Consider the following 27,261-nt stretch of genomic DNA (forward strand, 5'->3'; position numbering starts at 1 on the left):
GTTTCAAAGGTTTACTAAATATTTTCACAAAAAAAGTCTGAATTTTTGGGCAAAAAGGATTCTAAACTAAATGTATCATGAACAATCCCCTAATTAGGGGAAAAGTTGTTGATATCACAATTTGCCCACTCACATCCACAAACATAGATAATGTGGTCAAACCCTCAGGGTAGGGACAGTTTCACAGCCCCCACTTCCCTGTTTTGAGCTATATAAACCCTGAGCATCTCATCCCTCTCTCCACCTCCACGCTGACAGCCTCTGAGTCTCTCGCCCCTCTCTCCACCTCCACGCTGACAGCCTCTGAGTCTCTCGCCCCTCTCTCCACCTCCACAGCCTGCCTGCCTGCCCAGACCTCAGCATGTTTGTCACCCAGCTGCTGCTGCTCAGCATCCTGGCTTTCTGCTGCAACATCTCTGTTCATGGTGAGTCCACCAATGTCATGTATCCAACTGTAGAAACAATATGTGTATATTACAATAATTGATGTGAAAATACTATGCTTCTTCTGTATTATCAGCATGCTTGTCAGTTTTCATACTCACATACATAAAGAATTCCTCTTCTCACTTGCTCCACCTGTGCTAACCTCCACCTGTGCTAACCTCCACCTGTGCTAACCTCCACCTGTGCCCCTGCAGCCTTCCCTGATGGGTTTGGCCCCACGCTGAAGTGCCACTGTATCCGCACCAGCTCTGTCCCTGTGGCCCCTCGCCTCATCAGGACCATCAATATCCAGACCCCAGGGGCCAGCTGTCGCCACACTGAGATCATGTGAGGCTCAACACACTAAAACGCTACTTACAAAAAAGATTGTTAACAATTCTGTGTTGGACTGCTGCTGCTTGATTGGAGTTACTCTCCTGGAGAGATTTTGGATGAAAGATTTTGTCCTTAATTAAAATTGATCAGTCCTTAATTAAAATGAAATGAACCACAAACAATCCTGTCTTCGTCAGAATCACCAAGAAAGACAACGCCACTGTCTGTGTCAATCCAGACGAGAAGTGGATTCAAAAGGTCATTATCAAACTGCAAAGGTGAATAAAAATCCATCTTTCACTCCTTCAGCCTCTTTCTACCTCCCTCTCTCTCATAAACATGAACAAATCTGTGCTCATTATTTGGCCTGTAATCCAGATGGATGATGCCTCACGCTGGTCTTCTGTCCACAGACTGAAGAAGCAGAAGAGATCAGCAGAAGCCCATCCCCTCTCCCCTCACTAACTAACACGTGTACAACTGCTTGATCTTGCCAGAAAATGATCCTGTATTTCATTGTTACACGATAGCATGAAATAAAGACAAATGTTGGTATTCAACACATGAAAATGAATAAAGACAACATAAAACATGATTTAAAATGACTCTTTATTGCCCAAGTGAGACGGAGGGGGAAGTGAATGATAGTGCCAGTAAAGAGTCTACTGTTTCAACTGAAGTAAACATCCAGTAACTGAAAGCCTGAAACAAACACTTGTTTTTTTCAGAGCGAAACAAGTCAGCCAGCAGTGTTAGGTGCTGTGCTGCAAACACCTGACCCTAACCCCTTCAGAGGCACATCTCTTCAGCTCACTCAGCTCCCCTTGTGTCATCAGACTGCCAAAAGGTACGATAGAAATCTTTCATAAATCTTTTTATTGAAATTGCACCTTTAGAATGCTGGTTGCTGTGCTGGTCATTCCTAACCCCCATTGCATAACTACGATAAGTACGATGTGTCACACGTGTTTTCAGCACAATAAACCTGTGAGGTTAGACCTGTTTATCAACTGGTCTAACCTCACAACCCACATTTCACCTCAGTAAGTCACTACCAGGGTAGGAGGGTTGGGGGGGGTTGTGCTGGTGGTTGCAACTGCACAAATGTCCATCACTCATTATCACTCCAACATACATAATTAAGCAAATCACACGCAAAGTCATGTTTTTGAGTAACAATTTCAGGCCTGTTACATCTGTAGAGCTACAAAAACTCTTAAATGGCAGCTAATCACCTGCTGAATATCCTTCAGTACAGCTGCACACCTTAGACAGCACCAACCTGTCGTCACAGCCAGTAACAGATGAGCCTTTGACAGGCAGGCAGAGACTGAAGCTGTGTGGACAGAACAGGACCCACAGTTAGGTGACTCCACAGAGCCTCTCTCTCAACACCACTCTGCTGTTCTCTTTGTAAAAAAGAAGGATGGAAGGATGGAAGGCATGAAGGATGTCATTCTTTTGAACTTCTTCGACTTGTCGGCAGTGCTGCTGTTTGAGAGAGTACAAACTAGGCACGTCCTAAAAATGTGAGGTGTGCTCTATATAAACAATGTGATCAATTTGTATCATAAATTAGTGTTGAGTTTCATGAACTGTCTGTAGTTTTTAATTGGCGGTATGTAAGTGTAAAAGAGTACGTTTGAGGTGGAAGGGTAACAGGTAAGAGGGTGAAGTCCTTATTCCGAACTCAGAAGCAGAAAAGTCAGCTGGAAAGAGGGACAAAAAGAATATTATTTAAGAATATGAATTAATCAACATTTAAAACTAAAATCTTTCAAATGCTGAGAAAAAAACTAGACAATTTCCTTTTAAATCTAGAACATTTATCTCTTTCCAAAAGCTGGTAATACTGTTTTGTACTGCCTTTCAATTCGACAAAAATGCCCAGAGTCATTGGCTTTCTCACTGTTTGTAAAATTTGGGCGGGCTTTCACAAACAGGGGCGGGCTTTCACAAACAGGGGCGGGCTTTCACAAACAGGGGCGGGCTTTCACAAACAGGGGCGGGCTTTCACAAACAGGGGCGGGCTTTCACAAACAGGGGCGGGCTTTCACAAACAGGGGCGGGGTTTCACAAACGGGTGGGCTTTCACAAACAGGGGCGGGGTTTCACAAACAGGGGTGGGCTTTCACAAACAGGGGCGGGCTTTCACAAACAACAGTGGTGCACTAGGCAGAAGGGGCAAACACCACAGACAGAACAGCCTACAGAGTGAAGTATGGGCCCTGAAATGCTCACAGCTGGTCAGAAGCGCGTTCGTACACATGTTGGTTAGCATCAAATAACGCAAAAGAAAGCAAAGCCTTTCCAATGCCAAGGCAAGTTATGTCAACAGCAGCTTAAAACTGGACATACAGTGTAACAATAATTAACATTTATGCATATGAACCCCAAAATATATGGCTTTTTTCAAATACTTGACAAAAGAAACAGTAGGTTTGATCATGGTGGCTTCTTACCAGCCAGGCACTAACTGGACTGAACCTTGTGACTGATGGGTTTAACCATGTAGTCATGTATGTGGACATGAAACATACATGACTACAGACAAGGACGCACGTTGTCCATCCAGATGTTTATAACTCACTTCTACTTCCTACTACTAAAGCTTTTTTCAGGCCGACAATTTCTCTTGCTATTTAGATTGTTCAGGACCTAATTCTGTGTCAGTATTAGGGCTGAAAGGTCATTCAGAATGCATAGAACCCTAAAACTGCATTTGACACCATTTAAATGAGTTGACTTTGTCTTCTGTTGCAGCACGTGTGTGTGCACATAAATACGTTTAGGATTGTTTTTTAAACCCATACAGATCTGGCCAACAACATGTATATGTTGTCCCAACATGGGAAACTATTTTCATATATTGAGAAATTCACATCATATCACACGGCGAAGCTTATAAGATTCATTTTTGGAAGGGTTAGGGTTTTGGAAAACGCTTTAGGCAATTCGGTGTGTTTTGGGAATTTAGGGGTGAAAAATAGAAAGAAGAACAGCTGTCACTGTGAAAGGGTGCAGGTCAGCTCAGAGGGCTCTGACGACAGCCACCCTCTCCAGAACCTGCAGGGTCTAAGAACAGCCACCCTCTCCAGAACCTGCAGGGTCTAAGAACAGCCACCCTCTCCAGAACCTGCAGGGTCTAAGAACAGTCACCCTCTCCAGAACCTGCAGGGTCTAAGAACAGCCACCCTCTCCAGAACCTGCAGGGTCTAAGAACAGTCACCCTCTCCAGAACCTGCAGGGTCTAAGAACAGTCACCCTCTCCAGAACCTGCAGGGTCTAAGAACAGCCACCCTCTCCAGAACCTGCAGGGTCTAAGAACAGCCACCCTCTCCAGAACCTGCAGGGTCTAAGAACAGCCACCCTCTCCAGAACCTGCAGGGTCTAAGAACAGCCACCCTCTCCAGAACCTGCAGGGTCTAAGAACAGCCACCCTCTCCAGAACCTGCAGGGTCTAAGAACAGCCACCCTCTCCAGAACCTGCAGGGTCTAAGAACAGCCACCCTCTCCAGAACCTGCAGGGTTTAAGAACAGCCACCCTCTCCAGAACCTGCAGGATCTAAGAACAGCGACCCTCTCCAGAACCTGCAGGGTTTAAGAACCGGGCTAGACTTCTCTTTTGTCCTCCCCCTTATTTTACCAATGGAGAAATAACCATTGTAGACCAAGTCTAAAGGACCCAGGTGTAGTTATGATTGTCATAACTTCCTACTACAGCAGCCAGGAGCTGAACCACTCTGCTCTACTACAGCAGCCAGGAGCTGAACCACTCTGCTCTACTACAGCAGCCAGGAGCTGAACCACTCTGCTCTACTACAGCAGCCAGGAGCTGAACCACTCTGCTCTACTACAGCAGCCAGGAGCTGAACCACTCTGCTCTACTACAGCAGCCAGGAGCTGAACCACTCTGCTCTACTACAGCAGCCAGGAGCTGAACCACTCTGCTCTACTACAGCAGCCAGGAGCTGAACCACTCTGCTCTACTACAGCAGCCAGGATCCTGCTGAGAATCCCAGCTTCTGAAAAGCTTCAAAATTTCACAATACGTTTCATTTTTGATTTCCCTCTTGTTGCTAAGCGTAGTGTCGAAAGCGGACTCTTATAGGAGCAGCAATCCCTGATATAATGTGTTGTATGTTTAGACAGAATCAACATTCAGGGGGTCATGTTTGATGTGCTATAAATCTAACATGTTGGAAGAACTGCCATGAAGCAACTACCAATTTGACTTCAAGTTCTCATCTGTCAGGAGACTGGGAGCTGAGACAAGGCCTCCCTTGTCCAGCTCGCTGTAAAGACCTGCCTACTCAGCTACCATGACTACATCTAGAGCCTAAGATCTCATGGGAAAAAACAAACGCTGGGGTTCCTGATGTAAAGCAGCAGAACCACAACCCTAAGAATGAGCTAACCCCCACACACACATTTGGTTTGAAGCCTTTTATGTGGCCAAAGCAGAGAGGCTGGGGAGATCATTCACTCAGGTGCAAGAAGGTTAAAAAAGGACCATCGTCAGGTGAATACTTCACTCCTTTGAGAGAAATGGCAAGAGAGAGGATTGAGTCTGAGTTTGACAGTTATGTAGTGAAGCTACACAGGGTCCTCTGGGCTGCACTGGAGCAGGTGGACGAGGTGCGAGGAGGGGGGCCAGTCGAGGGGGGCGCTACCTGTGGGCGGCCAGGTGCAGCCCGTTGAGGGGGGGTGGGGGCGGGTGCAGCTCCAGCTGGGCCAAGAGGGAGAAGTGGTCTGAGGGGATGTGAGGGTGGGGGCAGCCTGGGATGTGGTTGTCCTTCAGCCACTGGGTCTCCAGGGGCCCCAGCAGCCCCAAAACACTCATGTGTGTCCTGGAGAAGAAGATGTAGTCGATCACACCCTGAGGGAGGGGAGAGAAGAGAGAGAGCATGTTCAATAAAGTCACCATTCCAAATTACAAAACTTCACTATAAGGCCGCCCTTGTAGGGTTAGACAGTGTGTTCCTCACCTTGAAGTCGTAGGTGTAGTTGGTGTAGGGCATGGGGCTGCCCTCGTAGGCGCTCCTCAGCTGGAAGCTGTGAGTGATGCTGCCGTCAGTGCCGCTCTTGCCGTTGCAGCTGAAGTTGTTGAGACACTGGCTGTAGCGCAGGTCCTTGAAGTCCTTGTGGTTTTCTGCCACGCCTCCCCTGCTCAGGTACTCCACCACACCTTCACATAAAACACTTCACCTTACCTACACGACCATGTTTACCTCACTGACAGATAAAGAACACTTTTTGTTATAGAAATTATTTTAATTACAAATGTAAATTATCAGCGATCAGATGACTGAGCGGCTAGGGAGTCGGACTATTAATCAGAAGGTCGCTGGTTCGACTCCCGGCCTCGCCAAATGATGTTCTGTCCTTGGGCAAGGCACTTCACCCTACTTGCCTCGGGGAGAATGACCCTGTACTTACTGTAAGTTGCTCTGGATAAGAGCGTCTGCTAAATGACTACATGTAAATGTAATGTAATGTAATTTCAAATGTATTTATGAATCGGTCAACTTGACCTACCTGAGGCTGTGTTGACCTACCAGAGTCACACTGAGGCTGTGTTGACCTACCAGAGTCACACTGAGGCTGTGTTGACCTACCAGAGTCACACTGAGGCTGTGTTGACCTACCAGAGTCACACTGAGGCTGTGTTGACCTACCAGAGTCACACTGAGGCTGTGTTGACCTACCAGAGTCACACTGAGGCTGTGTTGACCTACCAGAGTCACACTGAGGCTGTGTTGACCTACCAGAGTCACACTGAGGCTGTGTTGACTTACCAGAGTCAGGGAGAGAGTTGAGGTCGGCACACAGGACGATGGGGATGGAGATGGAGTCGTGGGTGTCCTGGCAGCCTGAGGCCCTCTGGGCGATGCTCTTCAGCTCAGACAGGAACATCATGGTCTGGATCAGCTTCACGTCTGAGTACTCTGGGTCCCAGTGCATGTGGGCGTTGGCCACTAGGACGAGCTGCTTCTCCTGCAGAGGCTTCAGGCCTGCAGGGAGGGACAGAACAACACCACGCCCCATTCAAGAGGGGACAGGTGCAACACCACGCCCCATTCAGGAGGGGACAGGTGCAACACCACGCCCCATTCAAATAATAACACGTCTCAAGTTCACACACTTATCTGAATTTAAATGAATGCTATTGAATTGTTGTTGTTGTAATTCACTCCCTCAACTATCTGGATAAAAATGATACAGAACCTACAATGGTTAATACTGCAGAGCAGCAACTGCCCTCTACTGTTACATCTAGGTACTGCGCCTCAATGACACAACGACATGTTTATTGATCTAAATCTCTTTGCCACAAAACAAAAGCTTTGTCTTACCTCCAGAGAACATGTCTTTGTTGACCTCCAGCAGGACGGCGACCCCTATGTTGTCCTTTGTCATCACCCTGTTTAGCATGACCTCCGACCCCTCCGAGTTCGCCATAGCAACCTGGTTGAACTCTACCGTGTGTTTCTGCACCAGAGTGAACCTGAACGCAACCACACACAGATGACTCCCAGCTCCACGTCTGGGATCTCTAAAAAAAGGTCCAATCTAGGGTGTGGTGCTGCATGCAACTTATGAGGCATTAGTACCAAGTCATCAAATGTTGTCATACTCATGACAATGTCAGACCTCATATTTCTTTGAATTAGTAACTCCTGCCCTCTTATGGATGCATCATCAAACGTGCATCAGCAAACTGAAGTGACAGGTACAGAAAAGCAGTTCTCTCACTTTTCCGTCTTGAAGAACACGGCACAGCCGTCGACGTGCTTCCTCTCCTGCTCTGACACCAGCTTGGCTCGGGACTTGGGACAGAAGTAGCCGTCGTAGCCACGCTCCTTCAGCGTAGCCAGGAAGAGGCTGTAGTACTGCTCTGTCTCCACCTCCTGGGGGAACGCACACACACGCACACACACGGCTCAGGGAACGATTCCACACGTAAAAGGTGTGAGAATGTGTTTGTGTACCAAACAAACACGAAACTGTCTAATGATTGAAACTCTGTCTGACCAGCTTTAATGCTACAAATAATGTAGTGCTATCCTGACACAGCTTTGAGTTTGATGCTGCTTGATAAGCAAGAGCATGCTAGGGTCATGATCCATGAACTGGCTTCCTGTAAAGTCCTTCCTGTGAAGTCCTTCCTGTGCAGTCCTTCCTAAGTGGTTGTTACATCCGCAACATGTTGTACGCTTGTTTGTCCTGAACAGAGTCAGACTGTTTCCTGATCAGGAAGATAAATGACTAGTTCTGCTGACTCTGATTGACATAAGCACACAGCCCCACCTGCAGGCTGATGATGTCGGCGTCGCAGGTATTAATGTCCTCCATGATGCCCTTCTTCCTGTACTCCCAACTCAGTGCCCAGGAGGGGCAGTACCCATACAGCTGCCGCGTGGCGTACTTGTCGCAGAGCACGTTGTAGCACATGACCGTGAGCACGGCTGGGAGAGAGAGGAGAGGGGAGAGAGAGGCGAGGGGAGAGAGAGGCGAGGGGAGAGAGAGGCGAGGGGAGAGAGAGGAGAGGGGAGAGAGAGGCGAGGGGAGAGAGAGGAGAGGGGAGGACAGGGCTAGGAAGCTGACATACTTATAGTCAAGTGTGAGTTATGATGACCAATGGAACAACATTCTACCAAAACACAGTATCATCCTACTGCTGAGTGTTGCAAATGCTACAAGTCTGACGTTTGAATCTTCTTTAATTGGACAAATACAAGAAAACTGCTGGGACGTAATAATAATAATAGATTTTACTGACAATAGTAATAGCTTTGATATTGAATAGATACTATTTAGAGAAGTACCTGTGGGGATCATTTGGTCTCGCTCTTTCAAGGTGATCCATGGTCTTTGGGGAAGCTGCTCTGGGTGCACTGCACAGAACAGGAGACAAAACCCAACAAGACAGTTCATCTGAGCTGCTCTGGTTGACACTAAACGGTTGGTTGAATGTGTACGAGATGTGGCCATGGTTCTCTGGTAGATCTGGCAGCATCCTTTACCTGCTAGATTGTCGAGCATGTAGTTCAAAAGCTTTCTGGTTCCATCTGCTTCCTGGTAGAGGTTGAGGATGTCTTGTGACAAAGGGTTACCTGGGACAGCACCAGTCAGGTGAGGCCACACAGAGAGTAAATCAACAGTTCAATCACATCCAGGTCCAGCTTACACAGTAAAGCAACGTAACGAAACACATACCTTTCAGACCCAAGGTTTGTAACTGGAACAGCCGCCCAAGTTCGTAAGGCAGAACTCTTAAAAGATTGTTGTTCAAAAGTAATTCCCTGGAAAGATGTGAAGGGAAGCATGAGAGCCCTGTCCAGGAAGGATTACATTTAAGCCCCGTTTTCAACTCAACCCATTTGAGAATCTAAAGAAACATCCCAACATTTCAACTGCAAAAAAGGATTCAGGAAACAAATAATGCCAGTTTACAAAGCAGAGTGTTTACAATTGTAGTTCAGAATTGTTGTGTGACACCACTTGACTGGTAGTAGAACTACGCAATATCTGCTTGTAACATCCACATTGTTGTGCTGTGCAGGTGGTCTACCTGAGAGACGTCATGTTGCCCAGCTCTGCGGGCAGGCTGCGGAGCTTGTTGGAGGACAGGTTCAGGTACAGCAGGCGGGGAAGCTTGGCGATGTCTGCTGGAATACGACTGAGGTTGTTGTCGTTGATGTGCAGTGCCGTCAGGTGGGTGAGTGTCCACAGAGAGCTGCTCAGGATCCTAACACGCCCTGCACCAGTAAACAGGTGCACCATGGAGCAGCAGTTATAAACAACCTAACCTGCTCTGCACCATGGAGCAGCAGTTATAAACAAGTATGATCACTACTGGCATTATTAAAGCACCAAAGTCAATTACACTTGGTCAGGTGAGGTACCTGACCAGGTAAGTGAGGTAACTGACCAGATATCTCCAACTCGGCCCAATGGGACTTCTTCCCATTGGCTGCGTCCTCGGCTGACATGATGGTATATAATCGTCGAGGATCTGGAGGATCATATTTTTCCTTTGGCATATCTGTTAATCTGGAAAGAACGGCACAACACAACAGCATTAAGGGAAACTCATCCCAGTATAACAATCATAAAAAACAAAACTGGTTCACTGAGCTGACTGCATCAACTCATGGTACCTTAAACAAGTTATTATGAGAGGCATTATATCATAGATCCAGCTTCATCAACGACTGCGGAAGTCTAATTTATCTTTGTAGAGAAATATATATCATCTAAAAACCAACTGTCGTTTTCCAAGCATTACAACGTTGCAAGAGGGAAGAATACATGTGTAGCGCACTTACGTAACCTGTTTATCTTTGCGCACTGAAGGCGGTTACAAGTAGCGGTAGCTGCAAATAAGTAGCTATGTCAATAGTCCCTAGATTATTTCTGGTCAGTCGTTGTCCCTCCTCGCATATAACGTTACTGTTACACGTTTCATCACATACACATTTTTGTATTTATTAAGAGTTTAAAACGACAAAAAAGGTTGTCATTTGCAGCGGCCTTTTAAAGTTGGTCGCACGCATGACAACTGATTTACTTTGAAGTTCACAGAACACATGAGCACTGCCAAATGAGTGACTGTCATCTGCTGTAGGCCGCCTTTAAAGGCAAGTTATTTGTCAGCTGGTAAACCACAAAATGTATCAACAGAAATGCTTTACTGAAACGGGATTTTAACAATGCATAATATTCACAGTTGTATCACTAAAATAAAAGCACTGTCATGTTGGTTAACAAAGCAAATATCCCCGCGAGCTAAGGCACGGGCCTTGAGTCCTTAACCAACCGGCTGCAGCTCTGTCCCTCCTCGGGGTGAGTTAGCTAGCAGTCGGACCTTGCAAAGAGGTAAGGTAAGTATACTTGCAGGAAAAAAACGAAGACAGCCTTCAAAAACAAACTGTCATGGTAGCCAAAGCACAACAAATTACCTTACATGCATGCGGGGGGTGGCAGGGTAGAGTTGGTGGTGGTATGGAGAAAGACATGCAGGCAGCGCGCTCGGACGTCCAAGTCCTACACGCTCAGTCAAGACTGAAGGAAGAACAACAAACAGGGCTTCCGCTCGTGCCTGCGAACCCTGTTGGAAAGTAATCCATCTCATGGAGAGTAATCCATCACATGGAGAGTAATCCATCACATTGATTGGAAAATGTCAGGTTTTGAAAAGTTGAAAAAATATATATATTAAAAAGTTTCGAATAACAGGTTTTGAAAGGTTGAACAAATATATATTTTTTTTTTCATGACGTTTCATTGGACGTTCGTTATTGTGGATTGATAGGTTTTTACACCACTCAAGTGCGTTTTTCTTTATCCAGATATGGGGACAGTAGTTAAAGTAATGTTTTGTCTTTAACTTGCTGAATTATTATTTACTTGTAGCCTAAAGTAGCACATTAGGCCTACGTCTAATTGAATGAATTGGGATAGCCTTTTGGTTAGAACCATGCAATATGTTCCCATCAAAACGTTTACTAGTTATAAAGTGTTGCCTTGACTTGTGTTTCAATGTAAAAACATTGCACCAAACTTGTTCACATATGGCTTCACATATGGATTGTTGTACCACTTATCAGTAATATCTCCTATAACCAATAATCTGAGCGGAACCTTCCTCGGTATGGATGATACTGGTCGGTACTTAATATATCATGCATTGTTTCTTCACGGACTAGACCAGTGTGAAAGCCAACATGGCAACGTGCACGAGAAGCCTTTTAAAAGGTCAGTCGGCATATAAAATTGTATACTCATGTTGAATGCTGTTATTTCGCTCATTGTTTTAAATCCGGCAATGTATTATTTAATGTCTATAGAGCTATCACTATCATTGTTGTCACTGTCCTCGTATTTGTTCTCTTACAAAGCATCTAAAGTAGGCTACTCCAGCTAGCTTAAGTAGCTAGCGGACCAGCTAGCTTTCGCTGCCCAATGATGAATTGGCTTGGTTATTCACTAATATTACGTTAACGTAGTACTAGCTAGTGGTGTCTGAAGCACTTGAACAGCGGTTACTTAATGTTTTTCAGTTGTGGCAGGATGCCAAAGACAGCTCCTAACTGCAGGTTGTCCAACATCCATCTACAACACACACGCCTCTATAACTGCACCCAGGCAACTCACAGTAAGGACCTTTGCGGCCGTGAAGTAAGTTAAACTTATTCTCAAATAATTGAAATACATAGCCTACCACTTTAAATAAATATATGTATTTACTTTTTTACTTATGTTAATAGTATATCCACTCTATAAGCAATGACCAACGCATCCTGTTTTCCTACCGGCAGGCTAAAAAGACAAGACAAGAAGAAAGAGGAGAAGAAAGTAAAAGAGGAGAAGAAAGAGAAGAAGGTGATCGATAATACGGGCCGCCACAAGCCGTTTGGTCTAACGGCGTGGGCTCCTGTTGATGACGTGTACTTGTCGCGGTACTACCCGCGACCTGCCCACGGGGCAGCTGAGGCTGTCGATATGCTGAAGAGCTTTCAGAAGCTGGACCTCACCCCCCCACACCAGTCTGTTTATATCGAGCTGAAGCTGGACATGAAACTAGAGAAAAAGGTGAGCTGACACCCACCTGGGAGGCTAGATACCTGCAGTCTGAGCATGGGATACCTGGGAGGCTAGATACCTGCAGTCTGAGCATGGGATACCTGGGAGGCTAGATACCTGCAGTCTGAGCATGGGATACCTGGGAGGCTAGATACCTGCAGTCTGAGCATGGGATACCTGGGAGGCTAGATACCTGCAGTCTGAGCATGGGATACCTGGGAGGCTAGACACCTGCAGTCTGAGCATGGGATACCTGGGAGGCTAGATACCTGCAGTCTGAGCATGGGATACCTGGGAGGCTAGATACCTGCAGTCTGAGCATGGGATACCTGGGAGGCTAGATACCTGCAGTCTGAGCATGGGATACCTGGGAGGCTAGATACCTGCAGTCTGAGCATGGGATACCTGGGAGGCTAGATACCTGCAGTCTGAGCATGGGATACCTGGGAGGCTAGATACCTGCAGTCTGAGCATGGGATACCTGGGAGGCTAGATACCTGCAGTCTGAGTGTAACAAGACTGTATGTCTTGTTTTGTAGGGGATATTTAAACACTACCCTGGAAGCCTTAAAGAGCAACAGGATCTTAGTCCCCACTCTAGTGCTTTGAGTCTCAATATGCACACTGTGTACATGTTTTACCTGACACAATTTTACTATATACTACAGGAATAGGTAGTGTAGGCTTCAGGTGAGTATGTCAATACGGTGGCTTCCTGAAGTGCATGTGATGGAAAATAAGCCAAAATTCACATCCCCACCCACCTAATCCTAATAGTGCCAGTGAGACGCCCCTACCCCAAGGTAAGTTTACAAGACACCTGTCAGATGTCTGCCTTTAAAAAAAAACTCAGGAAAACTTCCTGACACACAATGGCACAGCTCGCACGCATTAACTGAGTAATCTGAATCGCAAAAGAAAAACAATGTCTCTCCAAAACAAACCTTGAACACAGACCACCAAAAAAAATATAAATCACTCCTTCAAAAACGATCGTTTACGTTATTGTTCACTGTCAAGTGCAATCAATTGGTTCGTAGAAAGAAATCAACGTATTTTGCTCCAACACAGTTCATAGATGACTCACAAAAATTGCAGGACTCTCAAAAATGCCTCCGGTAAGAATTACGAAAAAAACAACAGTGTTCTGAAAGAAACTCACGGCTCCAGCAACTCTCTCTCGTGCCCTCAGCCAGTCTCCAGCACCATTCTCCGTCCAATCACGCAATTAACCGACTTTGGCTCTACATAAGTCCTCAGTTTCACACAATAAGGATAGCATACACTAACTTGCCAAACTTTGACTGACCGTGCATCACTGTCTGATATCACAGCTCCAACGTAACAGTGTTACCTTCTACTGCAGCGCTCATGGAGATTCAGCTCTTCTTCTGCTAGCTCTTCTTCTACTGCAGCGCTCATGGAGTGTCAGCTCTTCTTCTGCTAGCTCTTCTTCTACTGCAGCGCTCATGGAGTGTCAGCTCTTCTTCTGCTAGCTCTTCTTCTACTGCAGCGCTCATGGAGTGTCAGCTCTTCTTCTGCTAGCTCTTCTTCTACTGCAGTGCTCATGGAGATTCAGCTCTTCTTCTGCTAGCTCTTCTTCTACTCAGGAGTTTTTGCATCTCCCGCTAGAGCGCCGGTGAAAAGAAAATCGTCAAAATTAAAGTCCCCATAGACAGAAGCACCTGTGTTACATAAGCATGGGATATGGTGTTGGTAACTATCTATTCCCATCCTCTCCTGTAAATCCCTTTGGAAAAAAGTGTCAGCTAAATGATTATTTTGTGATATATTTAGGCTTGGCCATTTGTGTCATGAAGTGTTGTGATGTTGGCATCATTGCTGTTTGGAAAAGATGAATTGTCATAGTATTCAACCTCTGTTCCAACAATCTTTGTTTCAGAAAAAGGTAGATACCTTTGTCAGCACTGTTCACTTACCATACCCATTTAAGACCGAAGTAAACAAAGTAGGAGTTTTCACAGAGGTAAGATATTTCGCTACAAAATCTATCAATTTCTTCTAATTCATTTTCTTCCAATTGTTTGTGTAGAGTGCTGTGTTCATAGCCATCTTTTGTAGCAATAGACAATATGTTACCTTGTAAACATTTTATTTGAATTATAACTATTGAGGGTACAATTTCTGGGGAAATTGTAGGGTGTGCTTACTTATGTTGGTTGCACATTACATTTTACAACTGATATTTCTGTATATTTTATATAAAAATTAGTGCTGTCAGTTTAACGCGTTATTAACGGCGTTAACGCAAACCCAAATTAACGGCGTCAATTTTTTTATCGCGCGATTAACGCTCTTTTTGGCTTAGCAAACTTAGTAGTTTTTTTCACATGCTGTTGCAACAACTGCCGACGTTAGAAAAACTACAACACCACACCGGATCTAGCTAGACCGGAAACAAAACAACAGGCACGCCAAACACTCGTTTGGCTTGCGAGCTGGCTAAAGAGTAGTAGCAGAGCCCGTTTACGGATATTAGACATTCTCTGGTAGTAGGCTAACGTTACGTTTTGAGTGGATGACGAGCGCGAGATGCCGAAATGGATGCCAATAAGATTCTGAATGGAAAGTTTGCTTTTAAAAAGTTGCCAAATGGTTCTATTGACAAGACCAGTGATCTGTGTGTTTTGTCATTGTAAACTGAGCTATCATCGCAGCACGTCCAGTCTGAAATACCACTTGATGGCCAAGCACACAGCTGATGCGAATTCTCTGCCCCCTCGTCAAAGCCAGGCGATTGCAATTTTGTTTTCAATAAAAAAAATATTTGCACAAAGCAATCCGAACCTCTTTTCTATGTTGATAAGAGTATTAAAATTTGAAAAAAGATTGGGACAAAAAGAAATCAGGGACATTTAGAATAGATAAAAATGTGCGATTAATTGTGATTAATCGCGAGTTAACTATGACATTAATGCAATTAATCGCGATTAAATATTTTAATCGTTTGACAGCACTAATAAAATTGCATAGCCTACTTATTATTTATAAAGATTACATAGTTTAAAAGCATAATTTTTTCTGCTCATTTACAACTCAAAATACTAAGAGTGAAGAGTAGAATGAGATAGTTGTCTTCTCATTTCCCGTGCAGGAGGGAAAGGTGATCAGCAACCTCATAGTTGGATCAAAACAGATACATGTGTCAGACCGGTGTAAAAATTGACCTAATCTCTATGATTTAAACGTCATTGTAAGTTTTTCCCTTCTCGTGATATTTTCAGGCATTTCGCCTATATTGCATTTATTCATTAATAAAGAACCCCCTTTGAAGATTATTTTAAGAACGACGTTACCAGCAGTAGCTATCTCAGATGGAATCGCGATTCAAATAGTAGAATACCATCTGCTAACTTAAAATATGCCCCCAAAAAACGTAAATAAGCTTGACATTTATTTAGGGGAAAATTCCTCATTGATAAAAATGTCAGTGGTAGCGATCATTGTCAGTAACAAGGCAAAATGCAATATAGCCCTGCTGTGTGGAGAAGCTGCCCTGGTTAAAAGTACTACTACTACTAGACTGTGTTTGTCTTGGTAGCGATTGCGTTAGTTGAAATCGTTTTAGCGTTACTTCCGTTGTACGGTCTAGGCTGAAATGAATTATTTTCCTAAACAGATAGATTATGACAAACTTTAGGCTGTGGCAGGTGGCAGGCAATGGAGTTCAGGTTAGTAGTCACTAGTCAGATAGTTTCACCTTTTGAAAGACTTTTGATTTAAGTAAGGGTAGTGCCGAACATGTGCCGCCGTTTGACTTCCTACTAGTACTGTAAACAGCTGTGGAGATGTTTTTGTTAGCTACAGGACTAGGCTACAGCATTGCAGTGAGCTACACTGGTTTGAAACCACTTTTTATTATTAAGTGGTTTCAAAACCTAATTGTGACCTGTGACGGTTCAGCAGTCTTATATAAAAGCAATTAGACTGAAGATGCATCGTTCCTAAGTCAGCTAACTTGTCCCATCACAGGTTTTTATTGTGTTTTGGCATGGAAAAGTCCTGAAGAGAATCTAAATGTGGACTGTTGGGCTGCATACCTCATCAGACTGTTGATTACGTTTTATGGGATGTCTGCACAAGCTGCGTACTCAGATGGTTATCTGTTAGCCACAGCACTTATCTCAGCGCTGCTTCCCAGATCATGAGTGATGTGTTGGGTTCCCTCTGCAGAACATGAGTGATGTGTTGGGTTCCCTCTGCAGAACATGAGTGATGTGTTGGGTTCCCTCTGCAGAACATGAGTGATGTGTTGGGTTCCCTCTGCAGGATCCTGATCAGGCCAGCCTGGCCCTGGAGAATGGGGCTGCCTTCGCGGGGGGAGCAGACCTGGTGCAGAAGGTGACATCTGGATTCTCCTCTTTCTCTCCTACTGTGTTTGTGTTTGTTGTTGTTTTTGTCCCATCAGATTTGTTTACAAGGGTTTTCCTTCCTCTTCATTTCAGATCTTGGATGATGAGGTGGATGCTGACTTCTACGTGGCTGTGCCAGACATGCTCCCCAAACTAGTTCTTCTGAAGAACAAACTGAGAAAAAAGTTTCCCAAGAGCAGGAGAGGTAAGCATGCAGGCTGTGGGTGCATCTCACCAGTCTGGTGGCTCGTTCTCTCTGTCCCTGGACCTGCAGTATTCAACCGTGCGTAGTGGGAGCAAGACCTTGTTTCACCTACCACATTTCCATGTTTGTCAATGGTTTAATTACCTGATTCCTTCTTGAAACTAAACAGCATTGACACTATCAGGACAATAGACAAACCAAGTGTTCAACCAAGTGTGGAGAGGAAGCTTGATCAGTACCAACCATGTTCTCTCTGAACCGGTTTAGGGTCTGTGGGCATAAACATTCCCAAGATGCTGGAGCTGTTCAAGACGGGTCATGAGTACCTGGTGGAGAAGGAGTGCTACGTCAGCACACAAGTGGGCTTGGTGAGTTTTCCGGCTGATGGGGGGTGTGGTGGGGCTAGGTGGTGGGGCTGCGGGTGAGGCTGCGGCTGGGGGGTGGGGGTGTGGCTGCCGCTGGGGGGTTTGGGTGGGGCTGGGTGGTGGGTCTGGGGGGTGGGGCTGCGGCTGGGGGGTGTGGGTGGGGCTAGGGGGTGTGGGTGGGGCCTGGGGGTGGGGGAGGGGGTGGGGCTAGGGGTGGGGCTGCGGCTGGGGGGTGTGGGTGGGGTTAGGAAATATTATAGCCGTAGTTATAAAAATACACAATCCTTGTAGTCTTGCAATTTTCACTGGATTCAGGGAGTGGTTTGAGGTTGTGTGAATAATTCCTATAAAAAACTATATTTATGCGTGACAGATGTTTGTGTTTCTCTGTTGCAGCTGGACATGCCCAAGGAACACTTACTCGCCAACATCCAGACAGTCCTTGTGGATGTCTGTACCCACCGGCCAGCCAGCTACGGTACGCCCCCTCTCTCTTCCTCACCTACAACATGACAGTATGGCTGTTTCAGAAGACCTCAGTTACCCTGCAGTTTGCACCCCCCCTTGTATTCTCACAGCTGTCTCTACTGTCATACAGCTCTGTCTCTACTGTCATACAGCTCTGTCTCTACTGTCATACAGCTCTGTCTCTACTGTCATACAGCTCTGTCTCTACTGTCATACAGCTCTGTCTCTACTGTCATACAGCTCTGTCTCTACTGTCATACAGCTCTGTCTCTACTGTCATACAGCTCTGTCTCCTCTACTGTCATACAGCTCTGTCTCTACTGTCATACAGCTCTGTCTCTACTGTCATACAGCTCTGTCTCTACTGTCATACAGCTCTGTCTCCACTGTCATACAGCTCTGTCTCCTCTACTGTCATTCTCACAGCTTTCTATGGAGCACCAGATAGTGGCAGGCCACCTGTGTATTTTGGTGCCTGCATGAAACTCTTTGATTCTGTGCCAAGAAACATCACATAGCAAGCTACTACCAGGCCAGGCTTGGGGCACAGTTTTATAATTTGACTAGGGAGTAAACATCATTGAAAACTACAGATTGGAGCTTGACATAAGAATCTCTACAAATACATGCGTCTTAAATAATTGTGAAATTTAGCTTAAAAATTCCTTTTGTAGGCATGTGCGTTCCATGTAGGGTTAACCCTTACTGCAGTGACCTGGGTTCAGATCTGGCCTGGGCCCTTTTCTGTGTCTGCTCTTGCTCTTACATTTCCTGTCATACTTCACTTCAAACCAAATCTTAAAAAATGCCCCCAAAAGTGAGCGGCTTGATCAGTGTCATCGACCAGAACGAGTTAAACAGCCGTGCATCCCAGAGGACCTGACAGCCTGTTGTGTCTGAACATGTTTCTTTAGTCATCCAGGAAGCCTGATGTGTTGCCTCCACAGGGCCGTTCATAGAGAGAGCCATCATCTCAAGCCAAACAAGTGAGGCTCTGCACTTCAGCAGTGAAGAACTCCTTCCCAAAGAGCTCCAGAAACAGTGAAAGTATGGGTCATAAGACCACCATGTACGTGTGCACAGTTACTGTATTAAAACATTTAAAATATGAATGTATTATGGATTTGTCATTTGTTGAATGAGATTGCTTGAACCAAACTGTAAACTAGTGTCATTGTCCCATTCAGTGCATTCAATCTATACATACATTCTCAAATATAATGGAATATTAATATAATGGAATATTTGTTACTATTTAAAGAGGACCTTTTCCTTCCATCGATACTGCGAAGTGGCTCTTCCAGGTCAATCAGCGTTAGATGGCTGTGTTCACATTTAAACACCGGATGGCAGTGTTCACATCTAAACACTGGATGGCAGTGTTCACATTTAAACACTGGATGGCAGTGTTCACATCTAAACACTGGATGGCAGTGTTCACATCTAAACACTGGATGGCAGTGTTCACATCTAAACACTGGATGGCAGTGTTCACATCTAAACACTGGATGGCAGTGTTCACATCTAAACACTGGATGGCAGTGTTCACATCTAAACACTGGATGGCAGTGTTCACATCTAAACACTGGATGGCAGTGTTCACATCTAAACACTGGATGGCAGTATTCACACAGCACAACAAATCTCGTATATCTTCCTGGGAATGGAACATCAAATGCACATTATAATTATTGTATTTTCCCCTTCATGGGTAAGCTCTGTAATGTGGACAGATTTAATTTATTGAGATTATAATTGAACTGAATACGGGAGAGGATGTCCAAAGGTGAGTGGTGGTGCAGTTGGGTCATGACCCTTGAGACACTTGCATGAGGCAGTGACCACAACAATGATGACTTCCAAGATAGCTTTGGACTTAAACCTACTGTAGGCTTCAGGTTGTAACTGATATTGGCCGGGTTTCCCAGATGTTCTGTAATGTACAAATAATATTTTTCCATGGGAAGATTGGGGTGGCAGCTGTCACCCCCTGCCACCCCTTAGATCCGCCACTGGTGCTGTTTGGGCGTTAATAGTGCAGCTGAAAGCCTTCCCTCTGATGGATTTTTGGCCAGAGACAAAAGCGCCGGCCGGGATCAGGTTGCTCCCACGTGACGGTCTCTTGTTAAGCGCACTCTTTCAGGGACATGCTTGAATGCCATTTAATAACATCCTCCTTCCAGAATACATCCTAAGCATCATGATAATAAAAAAGTTTCGATTTACTGCATCTAATTTCCTTCTGTTTTGTTCCTGCAAATATGTCAAGATGGCTGTTAGGCAAAGTTAAGGACTAAAACTGTCTAACCCTTTAAATTAAGCATTCGTACACTATGCTATATCCCCAACGTAATGAAGAATCAAAAGATTAAAGGATATTGGTTATTGTACACAAACTGAGTAATCAGGAACATGACTTTTGTATAATTCCGGAGAAGGTACACCGTAGGCTACTATTGGATTTACTCTGCACAAGTGTGCGGGGGGACGTCCTACGGTGTTAGAGGGGGCTTGGTAGTAGCTTGCATGCGAGTCACTTCAAACGTCTCTCTATTGCGCCGAGATACTGTGGCTATAGTAAATGGTAGTTAACTCTGATTATACGGCTTCCAAAGTGATATTAGTCGTCATGCTTTACAGCTTTTAAATGTATGGACGGCGACACCTGCATTGTTTCTTGGAAGTTTCGCTAACCGCAAACAGTTGGGCTGCATTCCGTCAAACGCTGTGGTCGGACCGCTCTCTACCTGCTCCTGCGCGTTATTTACTAAAGTAATCTCTCCCCCGACCTGCCGTTTTTTTCTCGTTTGACTGAATCGCAAGGAATTTCATGATGGTTTTTAAGAATTGCTCTGATTTAAATTGAGATCAAACTGCATTTTCCTCCTTTGGATTGAATGCTATATACAGTGAAAATGAGTTTACGGTGGATCTTGTTAGCCGCTTTGGCTGGAATCATCACCATCCCTCCGGGAACACAAGGTTTGTACTCAACCTGCTCCAGTGAATCAAGTAGCTGTTGTTCGTGTTTTAAATCACGATTGGCCAATTTAGATGACAAATCTAAAGATAAACATCCGATGATTGTCTAATCGTGGAAATTTACAGCAATCCCAGATTTGACTCACTTATAAATGTATATCCACGATATTACACGAAGTAATCTCCTTTTTTGTTACAGTTTGTCTAGGAATAGACTTGTCCAATTTCAGATTGAGTGATTATTTCCAGACAGATTATAATACTCAAGTGAATCTGTAATCTCGTTTGAAATGAGACAATCATGCTCTGTCTGAGATTACATTTTGACAAATAGCTTTAACACCCACGTAAACCGTGTCCATCCAAATGTTTAAATCAGCTTCACTCATTTTTCTTTATACACTGTCAAGGCAACATCACTTTGATTTGTAATGCATGGTCTCAGAAATGGAGTAGCCTAATTATCTTTGTATGTGATTCATGACAGCACCTATTGTGTGTGAACAGTATATTTCATGTCTTTCGTTTTCTCAAGAGTTGAAATCATGTACGTTTTACATATTATGTTGTAACATGTACAGATACTTAGCAGACGCTAAATGCATGTCAAGATAAAATATTCATCCTAGCTCAGCTGCTATGGAGAGAATCATTACTGTCAAAAGAGATGATTCACTTATGGTAATGAATCAACTCTTAAGAAGTGAGCATTACTTGGGTAACAATTTTGGGAAAATTCAACCATTTACACAAATTAAATTGTGCATAGTGGTGCCCCCTTGCCCCTATAATTGTTACCTTGTAGTTCCAGTTTGGCTTTTGTGTTAAATCCCTTAAACTCCCAGGATTATACTTTCCCAGCTGGCTATCAGGTTTCTCTGTCCTGTGTGTCTGACTGAAGGCCAGACTCCCTGAAGCATGAGATTGTCAACCCTAGTTTGTTTTCTCAGCGTTTACCCTCTTAATTGAGCATGGATAATCATTGACCCTCCATTGCATGTAGCAAGTTTTTTCTTAGAAGTCAGTTTGAGTCAAGAAACCTATTAAATGGTTTGTCTGAGCCTGTGTTGATATCATGTTGTTAAAAGATAGTTAATGTAGCTTGGTAACTCAGTACCTGCTCTGTCCCATACTGTGACCCCCCAATTATTTTGATCAGATGCTTTTATAATTTATAAACCTCTTCCATGTATATATTTAAATCCTTTTTAATGAGCTTCAGCACATAAAAGGCTTTAGTTGAAGCAATGTTCACAAGATTCTTGCAAACGGTTGGTTGCTCCTGATTTGTGCTCTTCCTCTGACGTGTGTCCTGCTTCCCTCTGCAGGAGCTTGTGTCCACCAGGGATCCCAGTACCAGGTAGGCTCTCTCTAACCCTAACCATAACCCAGTACCAGGTAGGCTCTCTCTCACTCCTCAACACCCCAAATGTCAAATACACTGATTTCCACCAGATCCGTCCTCCTCTGTTATGATGTAAATCCAGAGGCCGGCGGATGTTTGCTTCTGCATAATTCAGGGAGGGACATTATAAACGTAGTGTTTCTGATGGAGCGATGGTGCGAGGGGGTGCACTGGGCCTCTGTTGTATCAGTTGGACAGATTCAAATCCACTCACAGGAAATGTGTCCTATCAATAATTAATTCTCGCTCTTGACTGTGTGAATGAAAACAGGGACGCCTAAGGTTGTGAAGCCTGAAGAGATGACTGTGGCTCTTTATTGTACAATTTATGTTTTTATCTGTAGTGTCCATATTGGTTTCTTTAGTTTAGTCTTCAACATTAAGATTCATATTTAGTTTAGTGTTAAATACCATCCTGCAACTTTGATGACAGAGCATTGACAGGTACAGTGATTTTACTCTGCTGTTTGAAGGCATGTCCCACACACACGCTCACTAAAAGCGGGTGGTTAAAACGTCCACAACATCATCTTGTTAAAAGAGCATCTCTTTGCCACGTATATACCGCCGTTACGCTAATGAACTGCAGTTTTTTTGTTGTTGTTGCGCAGAGTAGCTATTTTGCATGAGAAACCCCTTTTTACTCGACAGAGACAACTAGTAATCTGCTCCAAAAGCCTTAAACACAGTCCTCAGCGGTAGGTTTGTGGTTCCCATGTTGATTCCCCACATTTTAACAACGAATAATGACAAATTCCAGCTTCAGCTGGCATGTGATCAGCGTAATTACAGTAAAGCCCAGCCATGAACAGCAGGTTCTCTCTTGTAGGAGGCATGTGGACAAAGCAGTGCGTGTCTCTACTGTGCAGACAGACTCCCCCTCGTCTTAGGTGGCTGAAAATGCCAATATGGGAGGGGGGGGAGGGATGCAGGATGATTCAGGTACTGTTTTCTTTGGGTGTGTGGAGAGTAGAGGGCTCAGATAAAGAGCCCAAGCATGTTCCAACACACCCAGGGAAGGGGCCCTTCTGGAGTTCAAAGGGAATCCTTCCCACAACACCTGGAGGGTGGTTGGGAACAATAGTCAGGAAACACAGATTAAAGCCCCAACACAGGAACCCAGGGAAGCGACCGAGGTATCTGGTCAAGGCTCTCGCATGAAGAAATAAACTCAGACGGCAAAAAGGTGTTTATAGTGTAAGTGTGTTAAAGTGGGAGTGCAGAGGGAGAAAATATGCTTCTGTCCAAGTTGTTAAAAGTGTTAATTGAGACCTAGCAAGCCTGTGCTCACTACTGAGCCCTCCTGAGCTGTTGGGGTAACTCACCTCCAGTAAATAACTTATGTCTGCCTTGTTACCCATCTCACTCCTGGTAGCCCTAACCAGACTCCATTCTTACAAGGATGATGAATCAACACAGACAGGAACACTGCAAATGTTCTGCGGAGAGACCGTAGTCGTAAAGTCAGCTCTTGTGCCCGAAGTTAGTGTACACATTTAAACTTCTGCTTCTGAAACAGGTTGTATAAAGCAGACATGATTTTATGATTGTTTCCGAACCATATCTGCTGTGCCCTGTGTACTGTACAGATAGTCTTCTCTGTATGCGCTTAGAGGAGAATGGTCTCTTATCTTGTCAAGAGGGCAGAAAGCCGTCCTTACTCCTGTTAGGATTCCTGTTACATCACTTCCTGGTTCACCCTGGGCCTAGCTGAGGATGTGCATCTGTAAGTGAGGTATCTCACTGGTTGGCCAGCAGCAGTGAGGTGCGGCACCTCTGATGCGATAATGCTACAGAGCGTCACATCCAGATATATCGCTTGTGTCCCGGGGCATGCATTCCTGGCATTGCAAGTCGTCCGCCCTGCAGCTATCAAAATGTAGGCCACTTCAAGAATAGAACCAACGCTACAGTGGCCAGTGCAGTGACACCAAGGTTGTTTTTAGAGAGTCTGGGCTGTACAGGAATCTGGTGAAGCTCTTGATGTAGACAGCATGCGTCCCACTCAAATTAGTTAAAAAAATTGGGGGGATTATTTTTTCGAGTTTTTACAATGGTTGCATCGAATGATTTGGCAACCAAATGCCCCAGTGAACTCATTTGATGAAGACAATCCTTTGAACAATGTAGAACAGTATGTTCAGACCTAAATACAAGTGGCACGTTCAAACGAGCTTGTCACAGACTTCCAGTTCTGGTTTTATGTTGAGGACGATGTCTCAAGCACGGACATTCCTATCCATCCACGTCGTGGCCACAGGGCTGCAGCGGTGGAGGATGATGTTCAGCTCTAACAGGATCTGACTGCTGCTCAGGAGAAGATGTACATGAAGGGAAACGGACTGGATTACTGCTGCAGCTGGGGGATGGTGGCCCCTCTGTGGCTGCAGGGTCACTGCTGACTGCAGAGCACCATGGGGATTCCCAGGGCTCAACACAGCCCGTGTGATCTGAGGACAGGCCTCATCACTCCTCCCCGAGGAGGAGAGCCAGGCCACTGGGCTTCACGGGGAGAGCAGGACCAGAAGAAGAAATGGAAAGCATAGAAAACTACTACTGCTACTGGGGAGGAAGGCTCCCCACACTCAGACAGGAGTTCACTTTCACCTCCACTCTACAGGAGCTGACCAAGGGGGAAATAATCCCAAGCACAGGACATTGGATGCGCCTGCCTTTAACCCTACTTCAAATCATTTTTACACTGCTAACCCTAACCCTTCAACCCCTACTTCGAATCATTTTTACACTGCCAACCCTAACCGTTTTACCCCCATCGACATTGTGTTTCCTACTTAGCTTTTACACCAACGATCAAAGTTGAACATGACCCTGCAATAACACAGAGACAAGCTGTCACATTTATCATCTTACCAGTCTTGCTCTGTGGAAGTCTGGATAATATTTTGTAAAACCGTCTACTCAGACAGGATTTTACTTTGGCTCAGTGGGTGATTTTGTTTGTCATAGTACAGTTTCAGGTTTATTTTCCACCCTCTTTGAAATCATGGCAGTTAACAAGAAGCCTCAGCAACACTCGACTGAATCTCTTGATGGGTTTCTGCTCACACAGCTTTGTGGTGGAACAAGTGTGTGTTCTGCTGTGAAGCCCGTCCAGAAGACGTCTGGAGAATAGCCTTTAGAGAAACATGGGGCAGAGGACACACAGAAATAGATTATTTGAGGATTTGCCATTTGTGGCTTTCTCACATTTGAATTATTAAGAGCCCCTTGGTTGTGCGTTGCCTACAACGCACAACCAAGCAACTGCTCTTCAACAATACACTTTCAAACTTCCTCTCAGATCTTCAGTATCTATCTATCAATATATGTTTAGTTGGCTTTGTTTATTTCCATTACATTTCCAGTTAACTTCAGTTAATGATTTCAGTAGTTAAAATAAATGGTCTTGTACAGAAGTGCATATTTTTGTTCTTAATGTTAAGCTGTGCACATACAGAGAGTCAGTGCTTAGTAATTAAGTATAGATACAATAATTCCATTGCCATAGACTTCTCAACCATCCACACCAGTCTCCTACTCAGCTACACTTGCCTGCGAATTGTGACCATTTAATCTGTCTTGGGGTCAACTAACCTTTCCTGACTCTTTTTGTTCTGTTACACATTAACCGGGAAGAAAATATTTCTTTCCCACCTGCCTTAGAACAGAAATGTTAGCAGGTTTTTCTAGTGCCCCTCAAACCTTCAGGCAAAACTTCAACTTAAACCAGGACCAAAGGACATGATCATGGCTTGGTAAAAAGCCAAGTGCGTGTGTATATATTCGTCCCTGTTACAATAGTTTTAATTTCAGAATAGTTGTAATTTGTCAGGATGAACTTTGTCCCCAGCCTCCTGTGCTGGAATAAGGCTGCGCTACCTTGCACACTGACCAGGCCGTCAAGGAGTGGAGGAAAGTGCTGCAACCTTTGGCAAACATCCGGTCTCCAGGTTAATGGGCAAACACACAGGATAGCCAGCTGCCTTCTCTCTCCTCCCCCCTCTCCCTTCTCTCCCCTCTCCTGACTTCTTTGGCAGTAGCACTATGGGTTTGTCTCCCAGTTCACCTCAGCCCTCAGTACCCTTTTGAAAGTGTTTGCCTCTGAATTGTGACAAGAATTTGGCCCCAACCCTTCCTCTCCTCCTTTAGCTCCACAGCCCCAACCCTTCCTCTCCTCCTTTAGCTCCACAGCCCAGCCTGAACCTGCTCAGTGGGATGTATAGTTCAGTCTGCTGGGTTACAGGGAATCCACCTAAAGAGGGTTCTGCAGACAGCAGGTCAGACTGGTCCTGTCAGAGGTCAGATCTGCCGCGCCCCAGAAACACCTCCAGGATGTTTCCTCTGCAGCAGTCTTACACTTTAACCTGATCACACCCATCGATTCCTCCTGCTGGCTCTCCTCCCGTCTCTACAGACCTGCTGGCTCTCCTCCCGCCTCTACAGACCTGCTGGCTCTCCTCCCGTCTCTACAGACCTGCTGGCTCTCCTCCCGCCTCTACAGACCTGCTGGCTCTCCTCCCGTCTCTACAGACCTGCTGGCTCTCCTCCCGTCTCTACAGACCTGCTGGCTCTCCTCCCGTCTCTACAGACCTGCTGGCTCTCCTCCCAGTCTTCTGGTCTGAAATGTTCCCACAGCTCTCCCAGAGGCCTCTCCCAAAGGCCCCTCCCCCAGTATGGCCTTGAAGAGCCCTGGCAGACTTACCCAGGTTGGGGGCCAGATCTGGGGATGGGGTGTGGGGGTGGCGGCAGAGCTGTGGGGGGGGGGACTGTTATGCAGCTGACTGTCTCACCAGCATTGTCCCCCTGGCAACGCTATGCAGCTGCTGCCCAGAGCCGTCGGTCTGGCCCAGGGGACTCCGCCCCCCTGGAACAGCCCTGCAGGACTGACCACCTGCACCTTTGCACACAGTCTGCCAGTAACAAAGGACGCATCAAACAGTGTTTACCTGTGTTTACCTGTGTTTGCCTGCTTCCTGTCTGACAGCAGTGGTTCCTGCTCTGCTCTGCAGGGACAGCCTGAAATGTGACTGTGTTCTGCCTCAGGTGAGACTGTGTTCTGCCTCAGGTGAGACTGTGTTCTGCCTCAGGTGTGACTGTGTTCTGCCTCAGGTG

General features: G+C 45.3%; 4 protein-coding genes across 8 annotated transcripts in view; 3 read left to right on the forward strand and 1 right to left on the reverse strand.

Moving 5' to 3' along the window:
- The first annotated feature begins 97 nt into the window (after positions 1-97).
- Positions 98-1,357, forward strand: cxcl13 (chemokine (C-X-C motif) ligand 13). Of its 2 annotated transcripts, none has more exons than XM_084694355.1 (4): positions 98-425; positions 642-774; positions 960-1,040; positions 1,141-1,357. In XM_084694355.1, exons 1-4 carry the CDS (start codon positions 362-364, stop codon positions 1,178-1,180), a joined length of 318 nt encoding a protein of 105 aa, XP_084550481.1. In that variant the 5' UTR covers positions 98-361; the 3' UTR covers positions 1,181-1,357. The 2 variants fall into 2 exon arrangements, with proteins under 2 accessions (XP_084550481.1, XP_084550480.1); XM_084694354.1 differs by having other exon boundaries at positions 198-425; positions 1,176-1,357.
- cnot6l (CCR4-NOT transcription complex, subunit 6-like) lies at positions 1,355-10,853 on the reverse strand. 4 transcript variants are annotated; one of them, XM_084694350.1, is made up of 13 exons: positions 10,733-10,853; positions 9,698-9,819; positions 9,338-9,524; positions 8,983-9,068; positions 8,790-8,879; positions 8,592-8,660; positions 8,074-8,231; positions 7,519-7,673; positions 7,119-7,270; positions 6,561-6,776; positions 5,751-5,950; positions 5,436-5,641; positions 1,355-2,471 (listed from the first exon to the last, which is right to left on the reverse strand). In XM_084694350.1, the coding sequence occupies exons 2-13, from the start codon at positions 9,807-9,809 to the stop codon at positions 2,468-2,470; spliced, it is 1,635 nt and encodes a 544-aa protein (XP_084550476.1). In that variant the 5' UTR covers positions 9,810-9,819; positions 10,733-10,853; the 3' UTR covers positions 1,355-2,467. The 4 variants fall into 4 exon arrangements, with proteins under 4 accessions (XP_084550476.1, XP_084550478.1, XP_084550475.1 ...); XM_084694352.1 differs by having other exon boundaries at positions 10,728-10,846; XM_084694349.1 differs by having other exon boundaries at positions 1,355-5,641; positions 10,728-10,830.
- A 557-nt stretch (positions 10,854-11,410) lies between these two features.
- mrpl1 (mitochondrial ribosomal protein L1) lies at positions 11,411-18,874 on the forward strand. The gene is made up of 9 exons (XM_084694353.1): positions 11,411-11,523; positions 11,829-11,946; positions 12,087-12,360; positions 14,255-14,338; positions 16,642-16,713; positions 16,818-16,929; positions 17,197-17,297; positions 17,691-17,772; positions 18,710-18,874. The coding sequence occupies exons 1-9, from the start codon at positions 11,493-11,495 to the stop codon at positions 18,805-18,807; spliced, it is 972 nt and encodes a 323-aa protein (XP_084550479.1). The 5' UTR covers positions 11,411-11,492; the 3' UTR covers positions 18,808-18,874.
- Positions 18,875-20,327: 1,453 nt separating this feature from the next.
- The window catches only part of fras1 (Fraser extracellular matrix complex subunit 1), a 100,298-nt gene continuing 93,364 nt past the window's right edge, over positions 20,328-27,261 (forward strand). The window contains exons 1-2 of the mRNA XM_084694871.1: positions 20,328-20,744; positions 22,073-22,104. Of these exons, the coding sequence (XP_084550997.1) occupies positions 20,660-20,744; positions 22,073-22,104 (117 nt within the window). The 5' untranslated portion in view covers positions 20,328-20,659. The remainder of the gene's footprint in view (positions 20,745-22,072; positions 22,105-27,261) is intronic.

The sequence above is a fragment of the Hypomesus nipponensis genome, chromosome 28, assembly GCF_054491055.1.
Source record: "Hypomesus nipponensis isolate SF chromosome 28, ASM5449105v1, whole genome shotgun sequence".
Taxonomy (NCBI): domain Eukaryota; kingdom Metazoa; phylum Chordata; class Actinopteri; order Osmeriformes; family Osmeridae; genus Hypomesus; species Hypomesus nipponensis.

Bases quoted from the DNA above. Each gene is read 5' to 3' on its own strand.
- cxcl13 (XM_084694354.1), top strand. From the start codon at position 362: ATGTTTGTCACCCAGCTGCTGCTGCTCAGCATCCTGGCTTTCTGCTGC. The intron at 426-641 runs GTGAGTCCACCA...GTGCCCCTGCAG, and splicing joins CTGCAACATCTCTGTTCATG to CCTTCCCTGATGGGTTTGGC. The intron at 775-959 runs GTGAGGCTCAAC...TGTCTTCGTCAG, and splicing joins TGTCGCCACACTGAGATCAT to AATCACCAAGAAAGACAACG.
- cnot6l (XM_084694352.1), bottom strand. The intron at 7,674-8,073 runs GTGGGGCTGTGT...GCGTTCCCCCAG, and splicing joins CCGACATCATCAGCCTGCAG to GAGGTGGAGACAGAGCAGTA. The intron at 7,271-7,518 runs GTGAGAGAACTG...GGTTGCGTTCAG, and splicing joins GTGTTCTTCAAGACGGAAAA to GTTCACTCTGGTGCAGAAAC.
- mrpl1 (XM_084694353.1), top strand. From the start codon at position 11,493: ATGGCAACGTGCACGAGAAGCCTTTTAAAAG. The intron at 17,298-17,690 runs GTGAGTTTTCCG...TCTCTGTTGCAG, and splicing joins TCAGCACACAAGTGGGCTTG to CTGGACATGCCCAAGGAACA. The intron at 17,773-18,709 runs GTACGCCCCCTC...TTGCCTCCACAG, and splicing joins CCACCGGCCAGCCAGCTACG to GGCCGTTCATAGAGAGAGCC.